Source organism: Danio aesculapii, chromosome 8, assembly GCF_903798145.1.
Source record: "Danio aesculapii chromosome 8, fDanAes4.1, whole genome shotgun sequence".
NCBI classification, from domain to species: domain Eukaryota; kingdom Metazoa; phylum Chordata; class Actinopteri; order Cypriniformes; family Danionidae; genus Danio; species Danio aesculapii.
In genome coordinates, this window is record NC_079442.1 from 13225085 (window position 1) to 13248273 (window position 23189).

Consider the following 23189-nt stretch of genomic DNA (forward strand, 5'->3'; position numbering starts at 1 on the left):
AATTAATATTGTGTATGACTCCCATGAGCTTGAAAGACTGCATCCATACATCTCTGCAATGATTAAAATCACTTATTAATAAAGTCATCTGGAATGGCAAAGAAAGCGTTTTTACAGGACTCCCAGAGTTCATCAAGATTCTTTGGATTCATCTTCAATGCCTCCTCCTTTATCTTACCCCAGATATGCTCAATAATGTTCAAGTCTGCTGACTGGGCTGGCCAATCCTGGAGACCCTTGACTTTCTTTACTTTCATGAATTTTGATGTGGAGGCTGAAGTATGAGAAGGAGCGCTATCCTGCTGAAGAATTTGCCCTCTCCTGTGGTTTGTAATGTAATGGGCAGCACAAATGTCTTGATGAGATCTCTCGCACGCCCCCATATTGAATGTAACCCCAAACCATGATTTTTCCTTCACCAAACTTCTTGAGAATCTTTGGTCCATGTGGGTTCCAATAGGTCTTCTGCAGTATTTGTGATGATTGGGATGCAGTTCAGCAGATGATTCATCGGAAAAATGTACCTTCTACCACTTTATATATATATAAAAAATGATCAATTAGAAGTCAAGTTATTATCTGTTGCTCTTACAACTGGGATCGACGACAAGACTTTTGTCAGGTAGTGTATACTAATACAATACTACTATACTATACAACAATAATCCTGAATTGTTAGCATAATAAGTGAAAATATATTTATTAGTTTGTTGCTTTTGTAAAGAAAAAAATAATAATCCTGTAAAGTACAGGTTGGATGTTTTTCTTAACGAATTACAGAGCTATACAGTTCATTTTAAAGAGATAGTTCACCCAAAAATTTAAAATCTGTCATCATTTACTCATCCTTCATTTGTTCCAAACCTGCTTGAGTTACACTGAACAATGTTGGAAACAAACATCCATTGACTTCCATAGTATTTTTTGTTCCTACTATGGATTTCAATGGCTCCTTTTTCCAACATTATTCAGAAATGGTAATGGGGAAAATGGTAAGAATTTTTTTGGGGGGGGAGAAAAATCCCTTTAAAAACCTTAAATATATGTAAATTGCAAGCAAAGGATTAGGATTGCTATTAGCAAACTCTCAAAATAAATTGAAATCTGAATATTCTTAGTATCGAGTGCATATTGTGGCCTAATACTTTGCTTCAGATAAAATGTGAGAAGCTGTGTGAATAGGTTTCTTACCCGGATCAGTGTGAAGATATCATCCATGTATGGCCGGATGTGGATTTTGACGAAGCACACAACCATCCCCATTTGTTGGAAAAGGAACTAAAGGAAAAAATACAGAGGAAAATTAGAGAAAGGGAAAATAGGACATAGTCAATGAAAACTTGACTTCATTAAACTTCATAAATAAAAAAATAAATCAAAACACAGATTTAAATTCCACCCATTTAAACCTTTTAATCTTTATTTTTTTAAACAAATATCTTTTAACTTTTTATAAGAAAAAAAGTCAGTGGTCAAGCTAATATTAACAGCAATTATTTTGCCATAAAATCTAAGCTATAAACTCAAAATACTGTCAGTCACTTAGCAGACAATTCCTCAAATTCATGGAGGAATAATACAACTTCATCATCATCATTTTCTTTTCGGCTTAGTCCCTTTGTTCATCAGAGGTCGCTACAGCGAAACGAACCACCAACTTATCCAGCATATGTTTTACGCAGTGGATGCCCTTCCAGCTACCCGCTGCGCCACCGCGCTGCCTAATAATACAACTTGTTTGTACAAATTCTTGTCGAAAAGTGGCATCTCAATAAAACAATTCAGAAAGCTCAATAAAAATTTAATTGGTCCCACTATATATTAAGTGACCTTAAAGGTGCAGTACGCAGTGGTTGAACTAGGTATTGCACTAAAAAATCTCAACACTTCTTTACCCCGCTTCTCCTCCAATGACTTCACACAAACGCAGGTTGCCAGATTGATGACACCAAGTTGTCTTTTTTCGTCAAGTTTTTGTTTTAACCATTACTTTAAAAAAAATTCTATTTTAGAAACGGTTTTAATTATTCACGGCTGCACAACAGCATAAAATACTATAAAAAGATGACCTCAGCAGTGGCATGCACCATTTTCTAAAGTAATTTTATGCTTTAGACGTAACAAACAGCCCTTTACTATGTACTTGCGTCAAAAATAAGCGCAATGTACTTTTCATATTGTGTTGCACGACATTTGGGGTGCAATTGAGGCGAGACAGGTAAGGTTAGAGACAGGTTTGGTGGTATGGGTAGGTTTACATTGGATTAAGGTGTACAAGATAGGTCAACAGTGTACTTTAAATATAAAAACACAAATTAATTAGAGATGTAAATTATATGCAGATCATTTTTCAAATATAAGTACAATGTAAAACAAGTATGTACATTTGAAGTCTGAATTATTAGCCCCCCTTTGAATTTTTCTATCTTTTTTAAATATTTCCCAAATTATGTTTAACAAAGCAAGGAAATTTTCACAGTATGTCTGATAATATTTTTTCTTCTGGAGAAAGTCTTATTTGTTTTATTTAAGCTAGAATAAAAGCAGTTTAAAAAAATTTTATTAACCATTTTAAGGTCAAAATTATTAGCATCTTTAAACTAATTTTTTTCGATAGTCTACAGAACAAACCATCGCTATAAAATAACATGTCTAATTACCCTAACCTGCCTAGTTAACGTAATTAACCTAGTTAAGCCTTTAAATGTCACTTTAAGCTGTATAGAAGTATCTTGAAAAATATCAAGTCAAATATTATTTACTGTCATCATGGCAAAGATAAAATAAATCAGTTATTAGAGATGAGTTATTAAAACTATTGTTTAGAAACGTGTTGAAAAAAATCTCTCCGTTAAACAGAAATTGGGGGGAAAAATAAACAGGGGGGCTAATAATTCTGACTTCAACTGTATATAATAAGTGGATTGTACTAAATTATTCATTTAGTAATTAAGCTGACAAGATAACGTTGAATGCAGTGAGCATTGTCTTTGACAGTACTGTACCTCTCTGATGCTGGCATCACACACTCTGATGACGTTGAGAAAGGTGGGCATAACCTGAGGCAGGAACTGCACACATTTGAGGCCAAGAGATTTGAAAATGAAGGTCACAGCCTGAACAACCATGGTGTGGTGATTGGACAGCGACGGGTCACGCAGGATACGCATCAGGGTCACTATGGCGACTGCTGGGTAAAACTCGTCTAGTGGCAGGTTGCCCATGTTGACCAGCATCTCGCTGGTACTGTAGTCAGCTGTTGAGAACAATAATATTCAACATGTTACATGTCAAAACATCAGTGGTGACTGTTTTCACGTGAGTGTATATAATTAAAAGTAAAGATAAATACTAGGGATGCACCAATTGCATTTTTTTGTGGCCGATAATGATACCGATTGAAACAAAAAGAAAAACATTCAACCAATTCTGATAACGATATAATATTGGTAAATTGTATAACATTAGGGATGCACCACTAGCATTGTTTGGGCTGATAATGATACTGATTTTAACACACACAAAAAAAATATTCAACCGATTCAGACATTGAATAAATATTAGTAAATTGCATAAATATAAGGGATACGCCACTAGCATTTTTAGGCCAATAATGACACTGATTAAAAACAAAAAACAAATTCGACTGAGTTGATAGTCGATACAACATTGGTCAATTGCATAAAAACTAGGGATGCAATAATGATACTGATTTTAAAGGGGTGGTCCACTACAACAGCAGTTCCCAACAGGGGGGTCGCGGCCCACAAGGGGGCTTCAGCGAGCTTTGTGGGGGAGGGTGTCATATTTACAAAAAAATCTTAGCAGTGGACAATTAGGAGAATCATGTTGCCTTAGTTCATTTTATCCCCTAGCTCAGTGGTCCTCAACCACTGGATCAATTAGTACTGGGCCGCACAAGAAATCCTTAATTATTTCCGTTTACTTATTATCAGAGTCTAAACGTTCTTTTATTTTGAAAAATCTTTTATTTTGAAAAATGAACGTATTCTCTTGATTACATTTAGGTCACTTGAGCACCAAAATTTATCCCACAAGCAGCAAAATGAATAGAAACAGACGCCTTCAGAAAGTTTCTTTTTCCAAGTGAAGGACCCGCGAACTGCCAAAGAATAGATCCGCAACAAGTTTGTTGTTTCTAATGAAGGTGCATGGCTTGCACGCACAAGCGGCGTGACGCGCACCCACCCATGAACCCCGGGCCGCGACGCGAGCGCACCGCGAGTCACGTGACAAGAATTGACTGATCCAGTTCGGCAGTTTCACTTTAACTCATGAACATTTCCTTCATCCCCCGTGACAAACGGGTATTAAACGCAGATAAGGAGGAAGGACTGGTGAGAGTGTTATGGAATTTAATAACGTACGCCGAATGGAAAGAAAAAAAACTTCCTAATTTCGCCATGTGTGTGTACGGTCCTTTACTGACAGCCGCGTGTGGATCTTGTCGGAAAATATGGCGAAATGTCCTAAAGACTGCGGTGTTTACTTTAATAACGCCACTAATATCTGCATACTCCACGTCTTAATTCCATTTCTGTTTAGTTCAGTTATGACTGTAGTCGGATTAAGGCGATCAAAAAAAAAAAAAAAAATCACTGTTTTGAGCTTATGTAGGCCTACAGTTCAGCATTCATGTTTAACTGAATAAACAGTTAGTAAACACAAGTACATCTTATAACATAATTTATTTTCATCACCAATTATCATAGTAGAACAGTTTCTCAAGCAGTTTGTGATGCATTTTAGAAACTAGAGATGAGCCCCTGGTCTAATGCGCCACCTGGCTTGAGAAACCCATTGTCAGACTTATTATTTGGGTAGCATACATATTCTGAATGACTTCGGCAGAATTCAAATGAGCCATTTTAATCTAGATTAATTCCGAGATTAATCTAGATTTAAAAAATTAATCTATGCCCACCTATATAATAAACATACCATTTGTTTGAACAATATTTTTTGTCATCATTACTGCAAACTTATACGAGCGATTATATCATTAAATGTGGAGGGGTGCCTCACAATATTTTCTGGGGAAAGAGGGGGTCTCAGGCCAAAAAAGTTGGGAACCACTGCACTACGATATCATATTTTAAACTTTAACGCTCAGAGGTCAATGCAAAGGGAGACATTGGCTTTTTTAAGTTTGAGGACTACAAAAAAAATATCCTGGTTCATGAGATCACAAACCCTTCAGGTCATGCGATTCACCACACACATACAATCTATGCAGCAAAGGGGCGTGTCCTGAGGTGCTGTAATGTAGCAGAGTAAGCTAAAATGCCGTCCAAACGCTGCTATTTCCACAAAGCTTGTTCTGTTTCTGAATTTGGGCTTCGAAAAGACACGACACAAAGAGAGAAGTGCTTACAAATTAATTTTAATTATGTTCCAGAGAATTATAAAAAATATATAGCGCTAACATTTGACTTTCAGAATCTCTCCCAGTTCAGTGATGGATTTGGCTAAAAACTGCTCAAAAAAGGAGTAGCTCCAACCCTAATAGACTAAGATGTGGACTGCGAGCAAAATCTGTAAGAATTTTTATTTGTTAAAATTGATCAATTACATGCATAACTTCTAGCATTGTATGCTATAGCAAGGATGTAAACAACAGGAAATGGTGTTTGGCACAGCTAACAATTTAGCTACAAATTCTTATTTATCCGTCACCCACAATCTTCACCAGCGCTGCAGTGTCTCTATGTGGCCCCCTTCCCTGTGTTCTACATCTCAAATACCAAACTCGCAAGCAAATAACAAACTCAAGATATGTGAACGCTTTATATTACTTAAACATGCTTATTCCGAATATATGTGAAAGACACTTGTGAGATTTTATTTTAGAAAGCAGGTGTTAGGTTCAGCTGTGTCCGCTGTCATTGTTTTGTCTGATTCGGGCTCAAACTGATTCTATTTACACAGCACAAAAGCACATGCTTGTAGGGGCGTGACACTTTTCTTGGTGACCTGAAGCCGATTTGTGAATCACAACATATGTTAGCTGACCAATCAGAGCTTCTTGAGGGGTGGACCTTTAGGAGGAACAAGAAAACATGACAGTTGTTTTCATGTTAGCTGAGTAACTGTACATAATCAAAGTAAGATTTATGAAAAAATAACGTGATTTTCTACAAGTGAAGCATGAGCACACATTGCTTTGCATCTTATAAACACAACCAAGCCTTGAAAATACACTCTGGACCACCCCTTTAACATAAAAAAACACATTCGACCACTTATGATACCAATACAATATTGGTCAATTGCATAAATACTAGGGATGCACCACCAGCTCTTTTTGGGCAGATAATGACACAGATTTTTACAAAAAAAAATTGATCGGTTCCGATACCAATATGATATTGGTCAATTGCAGCATTTTTGGGATACAAATAATACAGATTTAAAAAAAAAAAAAAAAAAAAAAAAAAAAAAAATATATATATATATATATATATATATATATATATATATATATATATATATATAAAATTCATAAATAAAAATATATATATGTAAAAACAATAAATGCTATGGATGCACCACTAACATTTTATTGGGTCAATAATGATACCGTTTAACCTCCTAGGGCATACGTGGACAGCACATTTTAGCTCTTAAGTGGCTATTTAAAATACTTTGAATGTTTTATATTTCGTTACAGACATACAGTGTCATCCTGCAACTGTTTTGCAGCAAATTAAATGTCCCAAACCGTATTTTTCACTGTCCAAAATCGGAAAAAAAAATATTGTTTTTATTTTCTGATAGTCAAAGCAAGTAAAACAAAAAGTCTATGATATATATGCATTAAAAAATTCAGGAAAAAATGATTTATGTAAATTCAGACCACGAGTCTACATATATGGACATCATTTTCTCTAAAAGCACATCGTAAAAGATGATACTAAGTTTTTTTATTCTAATTGGATTCTAATAAGCCCAAATAGCAAAGAAAAATTATTTTAAAAATGCATGTAAAAACACCTTGGGCCTTAAGATTAACATTTGATACTGATACGATATTGGTTAATTGAATAAATACTAGAAATGCACCATTAGCATTTTATTGGCTGGTAATAGTACTGATTTTAACAAAAAATAAAGTTTCCTATACAACATTGGTTAATTGCATACAGTATTAGCTAGGTTTTTCTCTCTCTCTTCATTATATTAGTTTTAACTGAACATTTAACTTTTCAAACATTTTAAGGGACAAGTTAAGAAAAAAAAGACATGACAATCTTCAAAGATGCTTTTTTTTTGCTAGTCAATGTTTCACAAAAGTAACATTTATTTAACATACAAAAGAATGTATTTAATAAACTTAATAAATAAAGAAAAAGCTGTTGCTATACAGTTGATGTCAGGATTATTAGCCGTCCTGAATTATTAGTCCTCCTGTATAATTTCCCCCCCAATTTCTGTTTAATGGAGAGAAGATGTTTCTTCAACACATTTCTAACCATAACAGTTTTAATACCTCATTTCTAATAACTGATTTATTTTATGTTTGTTATGATGACAGTAAATAATATTTTACTAGATATTTTTCAGGAGACTAGTATTCAGCTTAAAGTGACATTTAAAGGCTTAACTAGGTTAATTAGGAGAGTTATGGTAATTAGGTCATTGTATACTGATGGTTTGTTCTGTAGACAATCAAAAAAATATTGCTTAAGATTGCTAACAATATTGCCTTAAAATGGTTTTAAATACATAAATAAATTAGTATTTTATTGATTTTGCTCTGAGTAAAATATTGAATTTTCAAAACATATGCACATCGATTACTCCATGTAATTAAAAAACAATTGATAGCTGCCTTTTTTATTTTATTGTTGATATGCTGACAGCTTTAATTTAATCTAATATCAGCCGATAAATATTTGAATCCCTAATAAATATGTAAACAGAAATCCCTTGTGTTCATAACACTTAAAAAAGTAATTCTAAGAGGTAAAAAACAAAGATATCAGAAGATAAAACATTTGTATGATCACTTTGTGGTTTCACAACTTTAGTACAATATGTGATACAAGAGGAAGCCCAGGCGGCTACTGACCGTTTCCTATGGTCATAAAACTCTACCACACATACTTTAGTTAACAAACTGTATCCGTGTGCGGGTGTGTGTTTCTGAATGACGTAATGCAGTCATCTGTTTCTCATATACAGCAAGCTGGGCCCTGAAATATATGTGTCCTTTAATGTGGGGTTAACAGGCGATCTGGAATAGTTTGTCTGTGTTTAGGGTTCTCAGATCCTTTCATTTATTTTACAGGAGCAGTCACTGGGGTGTCTAAGAACCTGTTTCTCCCTGCATTAATATGAGCTTCAAGTGGTCACCTGAGACACGCTGGTGTTTCCAGCTACCATTAACACACATCTCAAAAGTGGCCACTTGTGATCAGATTTCATCAAGACTTTCACCACTTAACAACAGCAAAAAAAATGAAGAAATGTTTCCCAAATCTATATGACATTCTTGAGCCAGATTCAGGAAATGTTCTTAAGAGGAAACAAATACTACATCCACTCTCTTTAGTAACAAAAGAGTAAGGTAAAGTTGTGCTCCAGTTTTCCCAACAGTCCAAAGACATGCAGTACAGGTGAACTGAATGAACTAAATTGGCCATAGTGTATGAGTGCGTGTGTCAATGAGTGTGTATGAGTGTTTCCCCGTAATTACGCTGTGGCGATCTATGAAATAGAGACTAAGCTAAAAGAAAACGAATGAATGAATGATTTAAATAATAAAGAGATGTGGCCACTGCTAGCGCAACTTTTTTCACGTGTAGTGCTGCAATTTGTCACGCGCAGCCCCGCGCAGTACTGCAGCAGCAAAGGCCGCCTTTATTATTTAAAAACAAAAAAACACTTTTGTGCTTTACGCAATATTCACCAGGTGGCACAAGGAACAACCGCTTTTCCATTGTCTGGACAGTACAAGCGAATGCCTCCCAAATAAAACAACCTGCCCATAGATGCATTCTGAAAACCATTGCTAGCCAACTATGGTCGTAAGTTCTATAGTTATAAACATAGTTTGTTGATTTGATGCTTCATAAATCTATCGTTCCAACAAACATTCGCAAACTGCGTCGCAAACTTGTACATTTGCAACTACACCTCAAGAGCTGTAGTTAGAAGCATAGTACCTGGTTGTGTACTATTCCCAGTTATCCCCCTTATACCCTGTTCCATTCAAACGTTTCAACGTTTAAGCTTGGAATGATTTAAAAATAATTAGACATCGAAGTCATCTCTCTTACTAGTAATTTGCTTTTAAAGTATTTATTACAGTTAAGTTTTAGCGATCTTCAAATTGACGATTGCACTCCCTTCGTAGTGCACTAAAATCATAGTATTCAAATAGTTTACAAAATATTTCAAAACTGTTTATTGTTTTTCTGTGCATATAGATTAGATTAGTCCGTACTAAAGCCAAAACTGTAACTAACCCAACAAATAAAAGTTAAGATCACAGTGCAAAAAAAATAGTACACTACTAATATCTTGGGGAAAAATATCAAAAAAAGTTTCAGCAAAAAGAAATCAGACCCCCTAGTTTTTCGCAATTCCGCGATCGCTGAATCTAACGCAAAATCAACTAAAAGTCAAATATTTTTGCGATCCTGCAAAATTCTTAAGTAAACGCAAAATAATGCCAAAAAATTTAAATAATCTCATAAAACATCAAATTTCAAACCAAATAATCAAATTATATTTATTTCAGTTTGCAATTAATTGTTTTGCATGATTTATAAACGTTGCATACGCAGCGCACGGGATGTCTCACCTGCGCCCTCACAATCATTACATTACATGGAAGGGGGGCGGAATTGTTTTGCAGCCTGTGCAGTAAGCAGACACGAAGCGCGAGTCAAGTGCGAGTGATTTACATGTGAAGTCAATGCAAAGATTGGACTGCAAAAGAAAGTGGGAAACATTTAACAAACGGAGCAGTGAAAGAGACAGAACAGCAAGCAGCTTACAATGATGAAGATTGATTCAAGGATGACGGTCGTTGGACATGAACGAATTGAAGGACACGTTTAACTCTTTTCCTGCAGGAGGAAACCCATGCAAACACAGAACATGCAAACTCCACACAGAAATGCCAACTGACCCAGTCGAGGCTCGAATCAGCGACTATCCTGCTGTGAGGTGACAGTGCTTACCACTGAGCCACCGTGTCACCCCAATCAAAATTTTTAATTTAGTTATAATATTCAAAACGAAAAACAAAAAATCTACCACTTATGACAATTTTCCCTATTTTTTTTTCTAAAAGTGCCTAAAATATTTCACAGCCCTACATTGTTGTAATTAGATTTGCTTCAGAGACTCTGCTGAAGTTCATATGGGACCTAGTCTCATATATCTCTTGAGGAGAGAGTATTTCCATATGTCTGAATTGCAAAAATAAAACACCAGTAATGAAAGTCTACTAAAGAAGCTACCATCCAAACAGCAGTGACAGCTTGAGATGTTTTTTTTTTTTTCAGCCCACCATTAACATCACTCACTGAGCTCACCTTCAGCTCGTAAAACTTCCCATTGCTCTATTATTACAGAAAGTGGGTCAAGCAGGCGATTCTCTTGACTGTGAGAAGATTTGACTTAGAGTGGGACTGGAGAAAAAGCACAGACCCAGACAGAGCTGCCCCAGACGCTGACCTTTACTTTATCCTAATGCATCACTCGGGAGATATCCACACTTCCTGCTGCATGCTTCTTTATGAGGCCCTCTGTTAAAACTATTCATTCTCTCATTTGGAGATGGAGGTCTGCGCTGGTGGACTCGCATACACAGAGACCAGTTAGCATAAGATAGCATCAACCAAACCCAATTAGTTACCCAATCTACCAAGGAACATTTCTTATGCCAATCACCGATGCTATGCGAGTGGTAATGTAATTCTAGAGCCAGAAGAATTCCCTTTAGGATAATAGTGACTGCTGAGAGCACTTGGAGGGGGAGGTATTTCAGTGACCACATGGAGAAACTGCTTTTTGTATTATGCACCAGATGGTTTGGTTACTGTACATCTACCAGTCAACAGGGGTCGACATGTGGGTGTAAACACGACAATAAAAAGCAGAAGACCAATTAGTTTTGTTTATGTTAGTTATGTTTGCATTCAAATATGCAAAGCAAACAATATTCAAGTTGCAAAAATAAGCACAAAAAATATGATGGTGGCAAAAATATGCACAAAACTAGACTGTTGCAAAATTATGCACAAAATTTGATTGTCGCAAAAATAAGCAAAAATTTGGTTGTCGCAAAATTGTGCACAATATTTGATAGTTGCAAAAATAATTAGATTGTTTGCAAAGATATGCGCAAAATTCAATTGTTGAGAAAATATGCACAAAATTTGATAGTCGCTATTATAAGCGCAAAATTCACTGTCGCAAAATTGTACGCAATATTTGATAGTTACAAAAATAATCACAAAATTTGATTGTTGCAAAAATATGCGCTAAATTTGATTGTCGAAAAAAAATGTGTACAAAATAGTCACTTCCTGATAAGCCAATTGCTATCTCACGCCAATTCGTTACTTTTTGATTTAGTGGCTAATTTGTATGAATCTGTACAATCTTATTTGTACATTTTAGTATGATTTGCTTAATCCCAAATGGTGCCACGCCTCCTTTTAAAAATTATACGTTAAAAAATTTTCGTACGACTGAAGTCATTTGAAATTTTACCAATTAGCTACTAAACTGACAGAACGTAAAATAGTTTCCTTGTGAGATCAGGCTTGATAAGCTGGCAAAAATGGAATTTGCTGCTGTAGAAGAAGCAACTGTGGGCCTTTGTTATTACTGAATAAATAATTTGTGCCTCAGAAGACAGAATGCAACTAACACACTCGATTTTTGGTTGGCACAAGACTGCTCTTTGGGAGCAAGTCAGCGAGCAAGACAGTTCTGGAAGATAATAGGTGATGTCTATACTCGGAGATCACTTGTTTCATATATTAAATTCAAAAATGTTCTGACCTCCTCATCCACCCAAATACACCTGTCACTTTATCAATTTTTTGTTAAATTACTTTTTTGATATGATTGCTAGAATTCATTCTGTAAATGTGTTTCACTTCTAGATTATGGACAAAATGTCTTTTATCGGATAAAAAATGTATCCTACTCAAGTTTTTTGTGCGAATTTTCGAAATATATGCACATCTTGGTATTTCCATTAAGTTTTTTTTATTCTGATCAGTCAAAAATGCAGATCAAACTATGTGAAAAGAAACAGCTCCTGTAAATAAGTTCTTGTACTCAGATATTTAATTTATGAGTAACATAAGGTTGGTAAATATTTTCAAAAGTGTATTTTTACTTGTGAGCGACACAGTGGCTCAGTGGTTAGCACTGTCGCCTCACAGCAAGAAGGTCGATGGTTCGAGTTCTGGCTGGGTCAGTTGGCATTTCTATGTGGAGTTTGCATGTTCTCCCCGTGTTGGTGTGGGTTTCCTCCAGGTGGTCCGGTTTCCCCCACAGTCCAAAGACATGCAATACATATGAATTGGATAAAATAAACTAGCCATAGTGTTTGCGCGCGTGTGTGTGTGTGTGTGTGTGTGTGTGTGTGTGTGTGTGTGTGTGTGTGTGTGTGTGTGTGTGTGTGTGTGTATGTGAGAGTGTATGGGTATTTCCCAGTACTGGGTTGTGGCTGGAAGGGCATCCTTCCAAAACATATGCCAAAATAGATAGTCTGGTGTGGCGACCCTTGATAAATAAGGGACTAAGCTGTAGGAAAATGAATTAATAAATTTTTACTTGTGTTTTTGTGTTTGTTGTGTGAAATTCATATACTGCAAAACCTTATCAAGTAACCTTTACTACAAATATTTTTTACTCATTAACTGAACTACAATCATTATAATAATAAAATAAAAAACATTAAGAAGGAAATCTGACTCTAACTCAGAATGCCCGAAGTACAATGCTGATACATGTCAGCGACAGGAAGGAAAACTTGAGGAAACCTGCAGCAAATTAGTCTTCTGGGCTTTCACGTTGCAGCTGCAAGACTTCATGATAAACAGGAAAACATTCATATTTATGAGCTAAATTTAGAATTTCAATCAAGTCCACTTGATTAAATGAAGTTATTCTGAGATCAAAAGAATGGGAAACCGTTGGTTGTGACCACATAGTGCAACACAGGAAAACTAAAGAAGCTGATTGATCAATGAAATTCCATGGGTCCCTTAGAAGCAGGTGTGTGTGAGTACCAGCAGGCAAGAGGAAGTTCTTTGTTTGCAAACTGGTCATGCTTTTCCAACCCAAGTGGGTGTATTAACCCAAAGGAGAAGGATTGAAAAATCCAAAAAAAAATTAACTTGATGAGCTTGGAGAAAAGTCTGCGTGGAGTTCATTGAAGGACAACCGAGAACATTTACAGATGCTTTTGACCAAAGTGACTTACAATTGAGGAGGTATTCAATGATTCAATAAGAAGAGGTCATACACACAAGAAGTTGTAATTATACAAAGGAACTGTTTGTGCTTTGAGAATTAAGTACTAGAGATTTTTTTTTAGAAGAACAGTGTTTCTACATGTGGTTTGTCATGCCAACTTACCTGTGTAAAACACACTTCATAAATGCAGTGTTTTTTAAATAATTTTCTTTAAGACGTGGAGTGATTCAGTGTTTCCTCTAGGATTTTTTCCAGCTGTGGCAGCAGGCCTTTTACACAGATCTTCCAACTACCTATGGTTATTTCATTGACAAATGTCGTGAGCGCAGTATTACAAGTCAAGATCGCATTAATGTAATACGAGCATGCAAATCCCTTTGCTTGTGCGCCGATTTCCTCTGCTCGAGCACAAAACTTCTTGCACACCCTCAAATATACGCTGCTCAAGCGCAAATTTTCTTGCGCGCTCTCAAATAAACAATGCTGAAGTGTGATTTAGTAAGTTTATGTATCCAGGATGTCTCCAACATTTATTGGATATTATATCCTAGGAATATTTATGAATGTCTCCAATAGACCTACAGAACGACATTGATGCACCCTGAAGTAAAGTGAAACAGCCATAAACTCCAGCAAGATAAAGTCATTTTATGCAGAACCATAGACAGGGCTGGAAATTCTGACCGTTTTGGTCGCATATGCGCGTGAAATTTTATCTATGCCACCTCAAAATATATTTGGGAGCCTTTGTGCCCGCAATGCTTGCCCCGCCTTCGCACTCTTCTTATTGGCCCATTGCTCTAGAACTGAACGTGAATGGATTGGTTAAAATCAGCTGTCAATCACTCAGTCAATGCCTTCTGCCTTCAGATGACAGGGAGAGCTACAACCGCAAAAATGTAAAGCGCTGAATATGAGAATGAAAACAACACTGACAGATTTGGTTTTAGAAACCACCTAAAGCTACAAATAATGGCACATATGATTACTGATCATGTTGTGAATGTTAATCCACCATCTACACTTTTCGAAGAGTGGATAAAAGACTTCCATTGGCTTCAGTTAGGCTATGAAAATAATTAAAGCATTCACTGTAAAGTCTGTGGGATCGAATTTTCAGGTAACTGTTTGCCACATCTACACATTTTAAGCACGAGAGGTTCTGTTTAATCCTTCATTTAATCACCAGATGCTGTCAGCCGTGCAAGTGCCAGCTATATGTAAAATTTAACGTACACCATCGCAAAAGGCCTTGCGCTGACTAAGATTACACTAATATTACAGCTCATAAAAAGATGGCATATTAAATGGCGTATGCAAATAATAAGGTATGTCAAAAGCATCTGTGTAGTATAGTAGACACCACCTGTGAGAACACAGCACAGTTATCGTTAACAGATACATTCATGTCAAGCAGTGCATGCAGGGCCGGTGTTAGAGGTCCGTGTATCTTTTGGTCACTCAATTATGTTATAAAAATGTATTTTCTTGTGATAACCGGATTTGGTTGAGACATTTTTTCCTCATGCAATTTTTTTTTTTTTTTGCTTGTTAGTTTTGATTAGTGTTAATTTCAAATGCTATAAATCTGTTTATATAAAACTTGTGATAACGGGTTTCATACTTGGTGGGTGTAAAGCGGGTGTAGCGGAAACCATGTGACCGTAAGAACGTGTCTTGCAGGGGCGTCGCTGGACCCAATTTACTGGGGCACGTGCCCCAGTAAAAATTGCCAGTGCCCCAGTAAATGCTTTGAGATATGATTTACTTCATATGCAAGTGTATTTATTAAGAGTGGTAATTCCGTAATAAAGACCGAACCGAACCGAACCAACACTGGTGAAAGCAATGTCTTTAATCAAAAAGCAAACTGACGCATCTCCGCGTGTGCGCAGAAAACCTGCATGCCTCTCGCACGCGCTGCTCTTCTCCTGGTGTGAGTCCTGGTAGTTAACATGCTGCCTTTTTTTGTTTTGTTTTGCAAGTTGACAAAACTAAAGTTTAAACAATACGATGGTGATCTTACTAAGCATGCCTCCTGATAGATTTTTTTTTGTATGAAGCAAAAAGGAGGGATGACAAGTCAGGGAGGTAAGACTTAATACATCTCTCTGCCATGAGTCAAGTCTAAGACAACAAATAATTCTATAAAACATCTTTTTTGTATTCTATTGAATATTCTATAGAATTTCAATGAAATGAAATTAATATTCATGCAAAAGATTTCTAAAATGATCTTAGCATATCTTTCCAGTTGTTTCTTAACACTGTTTTCCAGTTACATTTAATATTATTTAGAATAATAATTGTATAATAACAATAATACTTTTATTTCTAATAAATATTTGTTTTGTATTTAATAAAGAAATATATAAATATAATTATTATTATTTTATTTTTTTAGGGGGGTGGGGGGAAGAGGGTGCGTGCCCCAGTAGAGCTTTATGTCTAGCAACACCCCTGGTGTCTTGTGAAAATGTGTAAAAAATGGTGCAAGTGCCTGCTAAAGTGTCAGAGAGATGAAAGAGTGTTTTTTACAGGTGGTTTGTCGAGCCCACTCACCTATGTTAGATGCACTCAGAACTATCATGTTTGGGGTTGAGAAATGCCACAGTGTGTTCATCAACTTTACGAGATGCCTAAACATCTCACTTAAAGAGACAGTGCACGCAAATATTTAAATTTACAGTTAATTTACTCACCCTTGGGCAGGCAATCCAAACTGTAGGAATTTTTTTTCTTCAATAGAACAGGTCTTATCACTCAACAATCTGAACATAGTTTACAACTTTATTACCTGTAAACAGCTCTGAACATGCAGCATGTGTGTCTCATAATATAATGAAGTGTTCGCCCAGACTGTGAATAACAGGTAATAAAGTTTTAATTAATGTTCAATTTGTTGCAGAGAGTGATCATTTTGCTTCATAAGATCAATTGTCGGTCAGGAGATGCTTGTAGTAACTATGATTTGCTTTAGTTTATTGTTTAAATACTGTTATATACAGTTGAAGTCAGAATTATTAGCCCCCTGAATTATTAGCCCCCGTTTATTTTTTCCCCCAATTTCTGCTTAACAGAGAGAAGATTTTTTTCAACATTTCTAAACACAATAGTTTTAATAACTCATCTCTAATAACTGATTTATTTTATCTTTGTCATGTTGACAGTAGGGCGACGCGGTGGCGCAGTAGGTAGTGCTGTCACCTCACAGCATGAGGGTCGCTGGTTCGAGCCTCGGCTGGGTCAGTTGGCGTTTCTGTGTGGAGTTTTCATGTTCTCCCTGCGTTCGCGTGGGTTTCCTCCGGCTGCTCTGGTTTACCCCACAGTCCAATTACATGCGGTACAGGTGAATTGGGTGGGCTAAATTGTCTGTATTGTATGAGTGTGAATGAGTGTGTGTGGATGTTTCCCAAGGATGGGTTGTAGCTGGAAGGGCATCCGCTGCGTAAAAATGGATAAATTGGCAGTTCATTCCACGGTGGCGACCACAGATTAATAAAGGACTAAGCCGAAATGAAAATGAATGAATGAATGAATGATGACAGTGAATAATATTTGACTAGATATTTTTCAAGACACTTCTATACAACTTAAAGTGACATTTCAAGGCTTAACTAGGTTAATTAGGTTAACCAGGCAGGTTAGGGTAATTAGGCAAGTTATTGCATAACCATGGTTTGTTCTGTAGACTAACGAAAAAATATATAACTTAAAGGGGCTAATAAATTTGACCTTAAAATGGTTTTTAAAAAATTTAAAACTGCTTTTATTCTAGCTGAAATAAAACAAATAAGACTTTCTCCAGAAGAAAAAATATTATCAGACATACTGTGAAAATTTCCTTGCTCTGTTAATCATAATTTGGGAAATATTTAAAAAACATAAATAAATTCAATGGGGCTAATAATTCTGACTTCAACTGTATATGTTGTTTAAATACATTAACTGCTATTAACTAATACAACCTTAATGTAAAGTCTCATCATAAAATTAATAAAATATTTACCAAAACCTATTTATTTTTGTTTTTTTCTCATATTTTCCACATTAGAAATTACAGTTTCCTTTTTCCAATTATTAGTGATTAACAATTTTATTGATTCTCAGGCAAATTTCAGAATGGAATACAGAATACAACTCTGTAAAGAATCAACATTGTACCCAATTAACAAACCCAACCCAAACCTATCCCTAACTACGACTTTAAGGTGCCAGCTTGGCTATCATTGAATTCAGTTAAAGCCTCCATCTTTATATTACGAAGAGAAAATTAAAATAAAATACAATAAAAAAAAATGAATAGGTAAACTCAGTCAATAGCTTATCACATTTACACTATCACAATCAATATATTTCTCACACATTTATGACTGTTCCATTTTCAAACAGGTTAAATACTTTGACCATTTTATAGTATAGGTTTAGCTTGTCCATTTGCTTATAAGACATTTTTTTTCAAATGCGTCCACTTCAGCAAGATCTACTGCCCATTCTTAAACAGAAGGGGCATCTTCTGATTTCCAGCTCCTAAGAATTATTTGTCTGCCAATCAGTAAACTGGTTTGGACCCAGGATTTTATGTTTTATGTTATTTTACACTAACCATCTAGTATAAACAGTTTAGGACATAGTGAAATATGAAAATCTACAACCAAGCAAATGTATTCTTGAACTCTTTTCCAGAAATCCTGAATGTTTATACAAGACCATAGAGCATGAAGTAAATCACAATTCTCGATCTTACATCTCCAACAATAAAGTGTATACTTTAACCCAAGCTTGAACGGCTTGAAAGGAGTGAAGTAAAACAGTGCATCATCTTAAACTGTATAAGGAGTATTTTAGCATCCCTAGATGACGTTTTAACATTCTTTAAAATTCCACGTCACTCTTCGTTATCAAACGTCAGATTCAAATCTCTCTCCCATATTTTCTTAAGAGCCTGTGAAGTTCCATCACAGAGACGTCGAATCATTCAGGAGTAGTATATGGATGTTTCATGACCTTTTCCATATATTGAAAATATCATACAGTGAGCATCTGCTGCTTCTTTTTCCAATTATTAAAAAAAAGAGTGTTTCTAAAGAACTATTACCTCATGAATATATGCAATAACTAAGACAAAAGACAATAAATGAAACCTTATGGGAATTATTTCTTTTTTCTTTACCTATTTGTGAAAACCGTTGTATTTACCCATGTTTAAGTTTAATTTTAATAAGATTTGAACAGAGGAATATGTAGTATTATTAATTTAAAATTAATTATGTATTTATACTTATTTTATTCTTGCTTTTGAATCTCCGTCGGTTGATACGTTTTGTAAAAATGTAAGTGTGTTGGATTTTTCCTGTTAAATAAAAATATGATCACAAAAAAGTATTATTATTTCATTAAAAAATATTTGTCAATACATATAAACCACATACCCAGGAACTACTGAGAGACTATTTAATTTAGGCGAAATTTGCAACCCTGTTATATCACATTCATATTTGTTTGTGTTTCTTTTTTTATGAATTACTAATTAGTGCTAAGAATAACCTACACTAACTAATTCAGTTTTGAATTTTAAATGAACATAAATCATAAAATTTTTAACCTTTCACAAACTAAAGACTGAAGGCAAAACTATTTATCCGTGGTAATTGACCATATTCAACATTCCATCAAGGCTCTGTTTTTAGAAATAGTGGACATGTTGTACTTGAGCACAGCGTTCAAGCCATGGAGAGGAAAACTGTTTTCGTCAGGTAATGAAGAACTATTTGTTCTGACTTTTAGGAACATGCATATGGAATAAGCAAAAGCATGATACGGGAAGAAAACAAACAGGCCTGTTATGAAAATGCTCTCATAATTTGATCAGATTTCATTTTACTTTACAAAAAACATGATGTACAAAAGCAAGGAATGGACTCCCAAAAAAAAGTAATGATTAAAGGGATGAAATGTGTGTACTAATCTTTTGTGAAAGGCCAAACAAAAAAATTCTGGCTGTGTCGCTGGAAAGGGAAATCGCTGTATGAAGATGTGCTCTGTTTGTGCTGGAGAATGTGTGTATCAGATGGGCGGACGCACACTTCTATGCATCTGTGAATTATTGTGTTGCTGCGAGCTTTCATTAGCGGGTGCATCTGATTACCTGAATCCTGGCTGGACTTGGATTCGGAGAGGCTGACGGCTGAAGCATCTCGAGACTGGTCGATCATTCCGATGTTCACTTTGTGTTTGTAGGGATCCAGAGCTCCTAGTAGACCTAGAACACGAATGGCCTGAGGAAAGGGGCAGGAGCACACTGTTAAAAATACTGGGTTCCACATAATCAATCCATGTTGAGACAACATGAAGGAATTAAGTTGACTTATTAAGTTTTACAGATTTAACTGGATTGAACATGAAACAATTAAGTTTAAATTAAATATCTAAAATTGTTTAAATAAGTGGTTTGAACAAACAGTAAACATACTTTTTTGACTGCAAAAGCTTCAACTTGGTGGCAAAAATGAAAATGGTTTCATATTATAAAGTACCAAGAACATTTTGTTTTTTAACAAGAACATCAACTTGTTTTATGATGAGACAATGTTAAGATATATTTTTATAAGATACACAATTTCTAATATCTCATTTCTTTTGTCTTTTCCATGATGACGGTACATAATATTGTGTAAGATACTGACAGTGAGATTTTGACAGTGAGATTTAAAGGCTTAACTAGGTTAATTAGATTAACTAGGCAAGTTAGGTTAATTTGGCAAGTCACTGAAAAACAAGTCATTGGTTTGTTCTGTAGCTAATCGAAACAAAAAAATCCCCTTTTACAAGATGTAAGATGAGACTTTGGTATTTCCAGAACGTGTCCGTAAAGTTTCAGCTCAAAACACCCATCAGATAATTTATTATAGCTTCCGGAATATGCCCATTTGGTGTTTGTTTTTGTAGCCTGTAGCTTTAAATGCAAATGAGCTGCTTCTCTCCGCCCACCATTCCCACGTGCGTGTCTGCTTCTCATTATGTTACGTCAGATAAACAGCAGTCAGTGACAGAGACAGACTCGAGTGAAGCTGAAATACAGCTCATTAGTCAAAAATACCAAGTATCAATTTCATGTATTTGTGGTGGAGTTTATTCAAGCCTTTCTGAAATGATGAGTCACACACAAATGCCGTTTGCAGTGCACACACACACACACAAATATTAGAATTTACTGACACTATGCAGCCATGGTGATTATAGCGGTTAAGCGATTTTTCTGTCTTTATTACAAACATTTAAATGATAAAACGTATAACAATCACAGAGAGATGTAATAAATATTTTAATACCGTTTTCTTTGCAAAAAAACGTTCTGTGGACATGTGTATACGCGTTATTATGGAAATATGGCGCCTGTCAATCAATTCGGTGGGTGGGGGAAACCGCACTCCTACGTCACGTTGCAGTGGGCCACAAAATCACTTTGGTTTGGGTCCTTATTTTAACATCAGGAAATAAAAAAAAGAGAGACTTATTGTGATTCTATCACTAAAATATGACAGTGGACACATTATATATACAGAGAGTTCTGTCCAAACAGCTTACAGAAGTTGATCATCATAGGTGCCCTTTAGGGAGGCTAAAAGTATTGAGCCAAAAAATTACTTGAATCATTTTAAAATGATTTTATTATACTTTTTTATTCCAGCCTTAGTTCTAATAAAAAAACAAGATTAAAAATAAAAATTATAATGGAAAATTTCCTTGGTCTGTTAAACATTCTTGTTTAATACTTGAAATTAAATTCAACAAAAATTTCACAGGAGTAATAATTTTGCATTTAAATGTAAATCCACAGACAAATATCCATTTATAAATTGTATAAAATTAATAATTAAGACAAAACATGTCGTCATACATTATCTGTTGTAGGGCTAGTATAAGCGAAGTATAATTTCCAAAACATAATTTTTTTTTCCAATAATATATTTATAGCATATATTTACACATTAGAAAATTAAACAGTTTCTCTTTTTTCCCAATTATTTTATTATTTAAATTTTTTTTTTCTTTTAAAAAAAAATTTTAAATGATGAAAAAATGGGTCGCGCAGTGGGTAGCGATATCGCCTAACAGCAAGAGGGTGGCTGGTTCGAGCCTCAGCTAGGTCAGTTGGCAGTTGTGTGTGGAGTTTGTGTGTTCTCACCGTGTTCGTGTGGGTTTCCTCCGGGTGCTCCGGTTTCTCCCACAAGTCCAAAGACATGCACTATAGGTGAATTGGGTAAGCTAAATTGGCCGTAGTGTACAGTAGGTGTGTGAATGAGAGTGTATGGGTGTTTCCCAGTACTGGGTTGCAGCTGGAAGGGCATCCGCTGCATAAAACATTTGCTGGATAAATTGTCGGTTTATGCAATTCAATTGAGAATGTCTGCAATGCTTTCTTTCAAATATCAGTTTGTGTGCCATTTTGCACCCAGATGAAATGCATCCCTCAAAGACAAACACATTAATCAGTACCTCTCTCCTGATGCCCTGGTTCTGTTCTGTCTTCAGGAAGTTGAGCAGCACCTCCAGTAAAGATGGATATTTCCTGTAAGGCTCCACCACATACCCAGTGCTGGCTACTTGTTGGCCCAGAGTCCAAAGTGCCACCTGGTGGAAGAGAAGATGATCAGTGTGATATAATACATATTTTATTTATGATAACTAAATATTTGTGGTATGTGTGTGGCTATATGGAATACAGCAATATAATCAAGATGATTTTAAAGATCGCATGAAGTGATTTTAATGTGCATTTTTATTCAATGTTTGACGCAATCTCAACTGAAACATGGAGACAGGGTGGGGCATATAGCATATATCCTCCCCTTTTAAAAAACAGCCAATAGGGTTTTGTTTTTACAAGTAGTTGTACATTTTATACTGGTTTTTCCATGCTGTATAATAGGGTTGTTTAAAAGCTTTTATTTTGAAGCTACCAAAACTGCATAAAAGCCACAATATAACCCTATTGTACTATACAATAGCATTATGGTACAACTCCAATGGTACACTAACCCTATGGTACAACCCTATTGTACCATCTTAACGGGATTATAATCGGATTTTGTCAATATTGCGGCTAAACTTTATCTTATGTAAATGCAATAATTGAATCTAAACAATGCAATTAAGCTAATAATCGCAGTAAGCATAATTGTAATAGCAAGATGTCTGATTTTAACAGTAAAATAACTGACATATGCAACGTATGAAGCATGACCTAAGACGGGTAGACACATGTACGCCGCATTGTAAGAGTAATATACTGCATAACATTATACAGTAATGCCAAGCCAACTAAGATTCTTGTTCATCATCATTTTCATTGGTAAACAAACAATAGGCACTATTTTAATGATCTAGGTGCAAAGTCTAAAGCGTATGCTGCAAAAGCATTAAGGGTGTGTCCGAATCCACTTTTGCTATTTTAAGGATGGAAAATTACGGTTTGCGCCCCAGCACATGGTCTAAAAATGTTGTGCTTATTCTCTTAATGAGTTATGGGTGTGTTTTAAGCATAACATGCATTAAACCAATCAGAGTCTCATCTCCCATTCCCTTTTAAGAGCCAGTTGCATCTTTTGAACAGCTTTTAGTTGGTCAATGGCATGGTTTATTTCTGTTCCTCAAAATCGCAACACGCCAACAATGCGTCTTAACACACCTCCTTTTTAGACCAGCACATCCAT

General features: G+C 35.5%; 1 protein-coding gene across 1 annotated transcript in view; it reads right to left on the reverse strand.

Moving 5' to 3' along the window:
• The window catches only part of mtor (mechanistic target of rapamycin kinase), a 269916-nt gene that overhangs the window by 202837 nt on the left and 43890 nt on the right, over positions 1-23189 (reverse strand). Inside the window, exons 17-20 of the mRNA XM_056463247.1 lie at positions 21973-22107; positions 19622-19751; positions 3006-3256; positions 1192-1278 (exon numbers count right to left, since the gene is read on the reverse strand). Coding sequence (XP_056319222.1) covers positions 1192-1278; positions 3006-3256; positions 19622-19751; positions 21973-22107 — 603 coding nt within the window. The remainder of the gene's footprint in view (positions 1-1191; positions 1279-3005; positions 3257-19621; positions 19752-21972; positions 22108-23189) is intronic.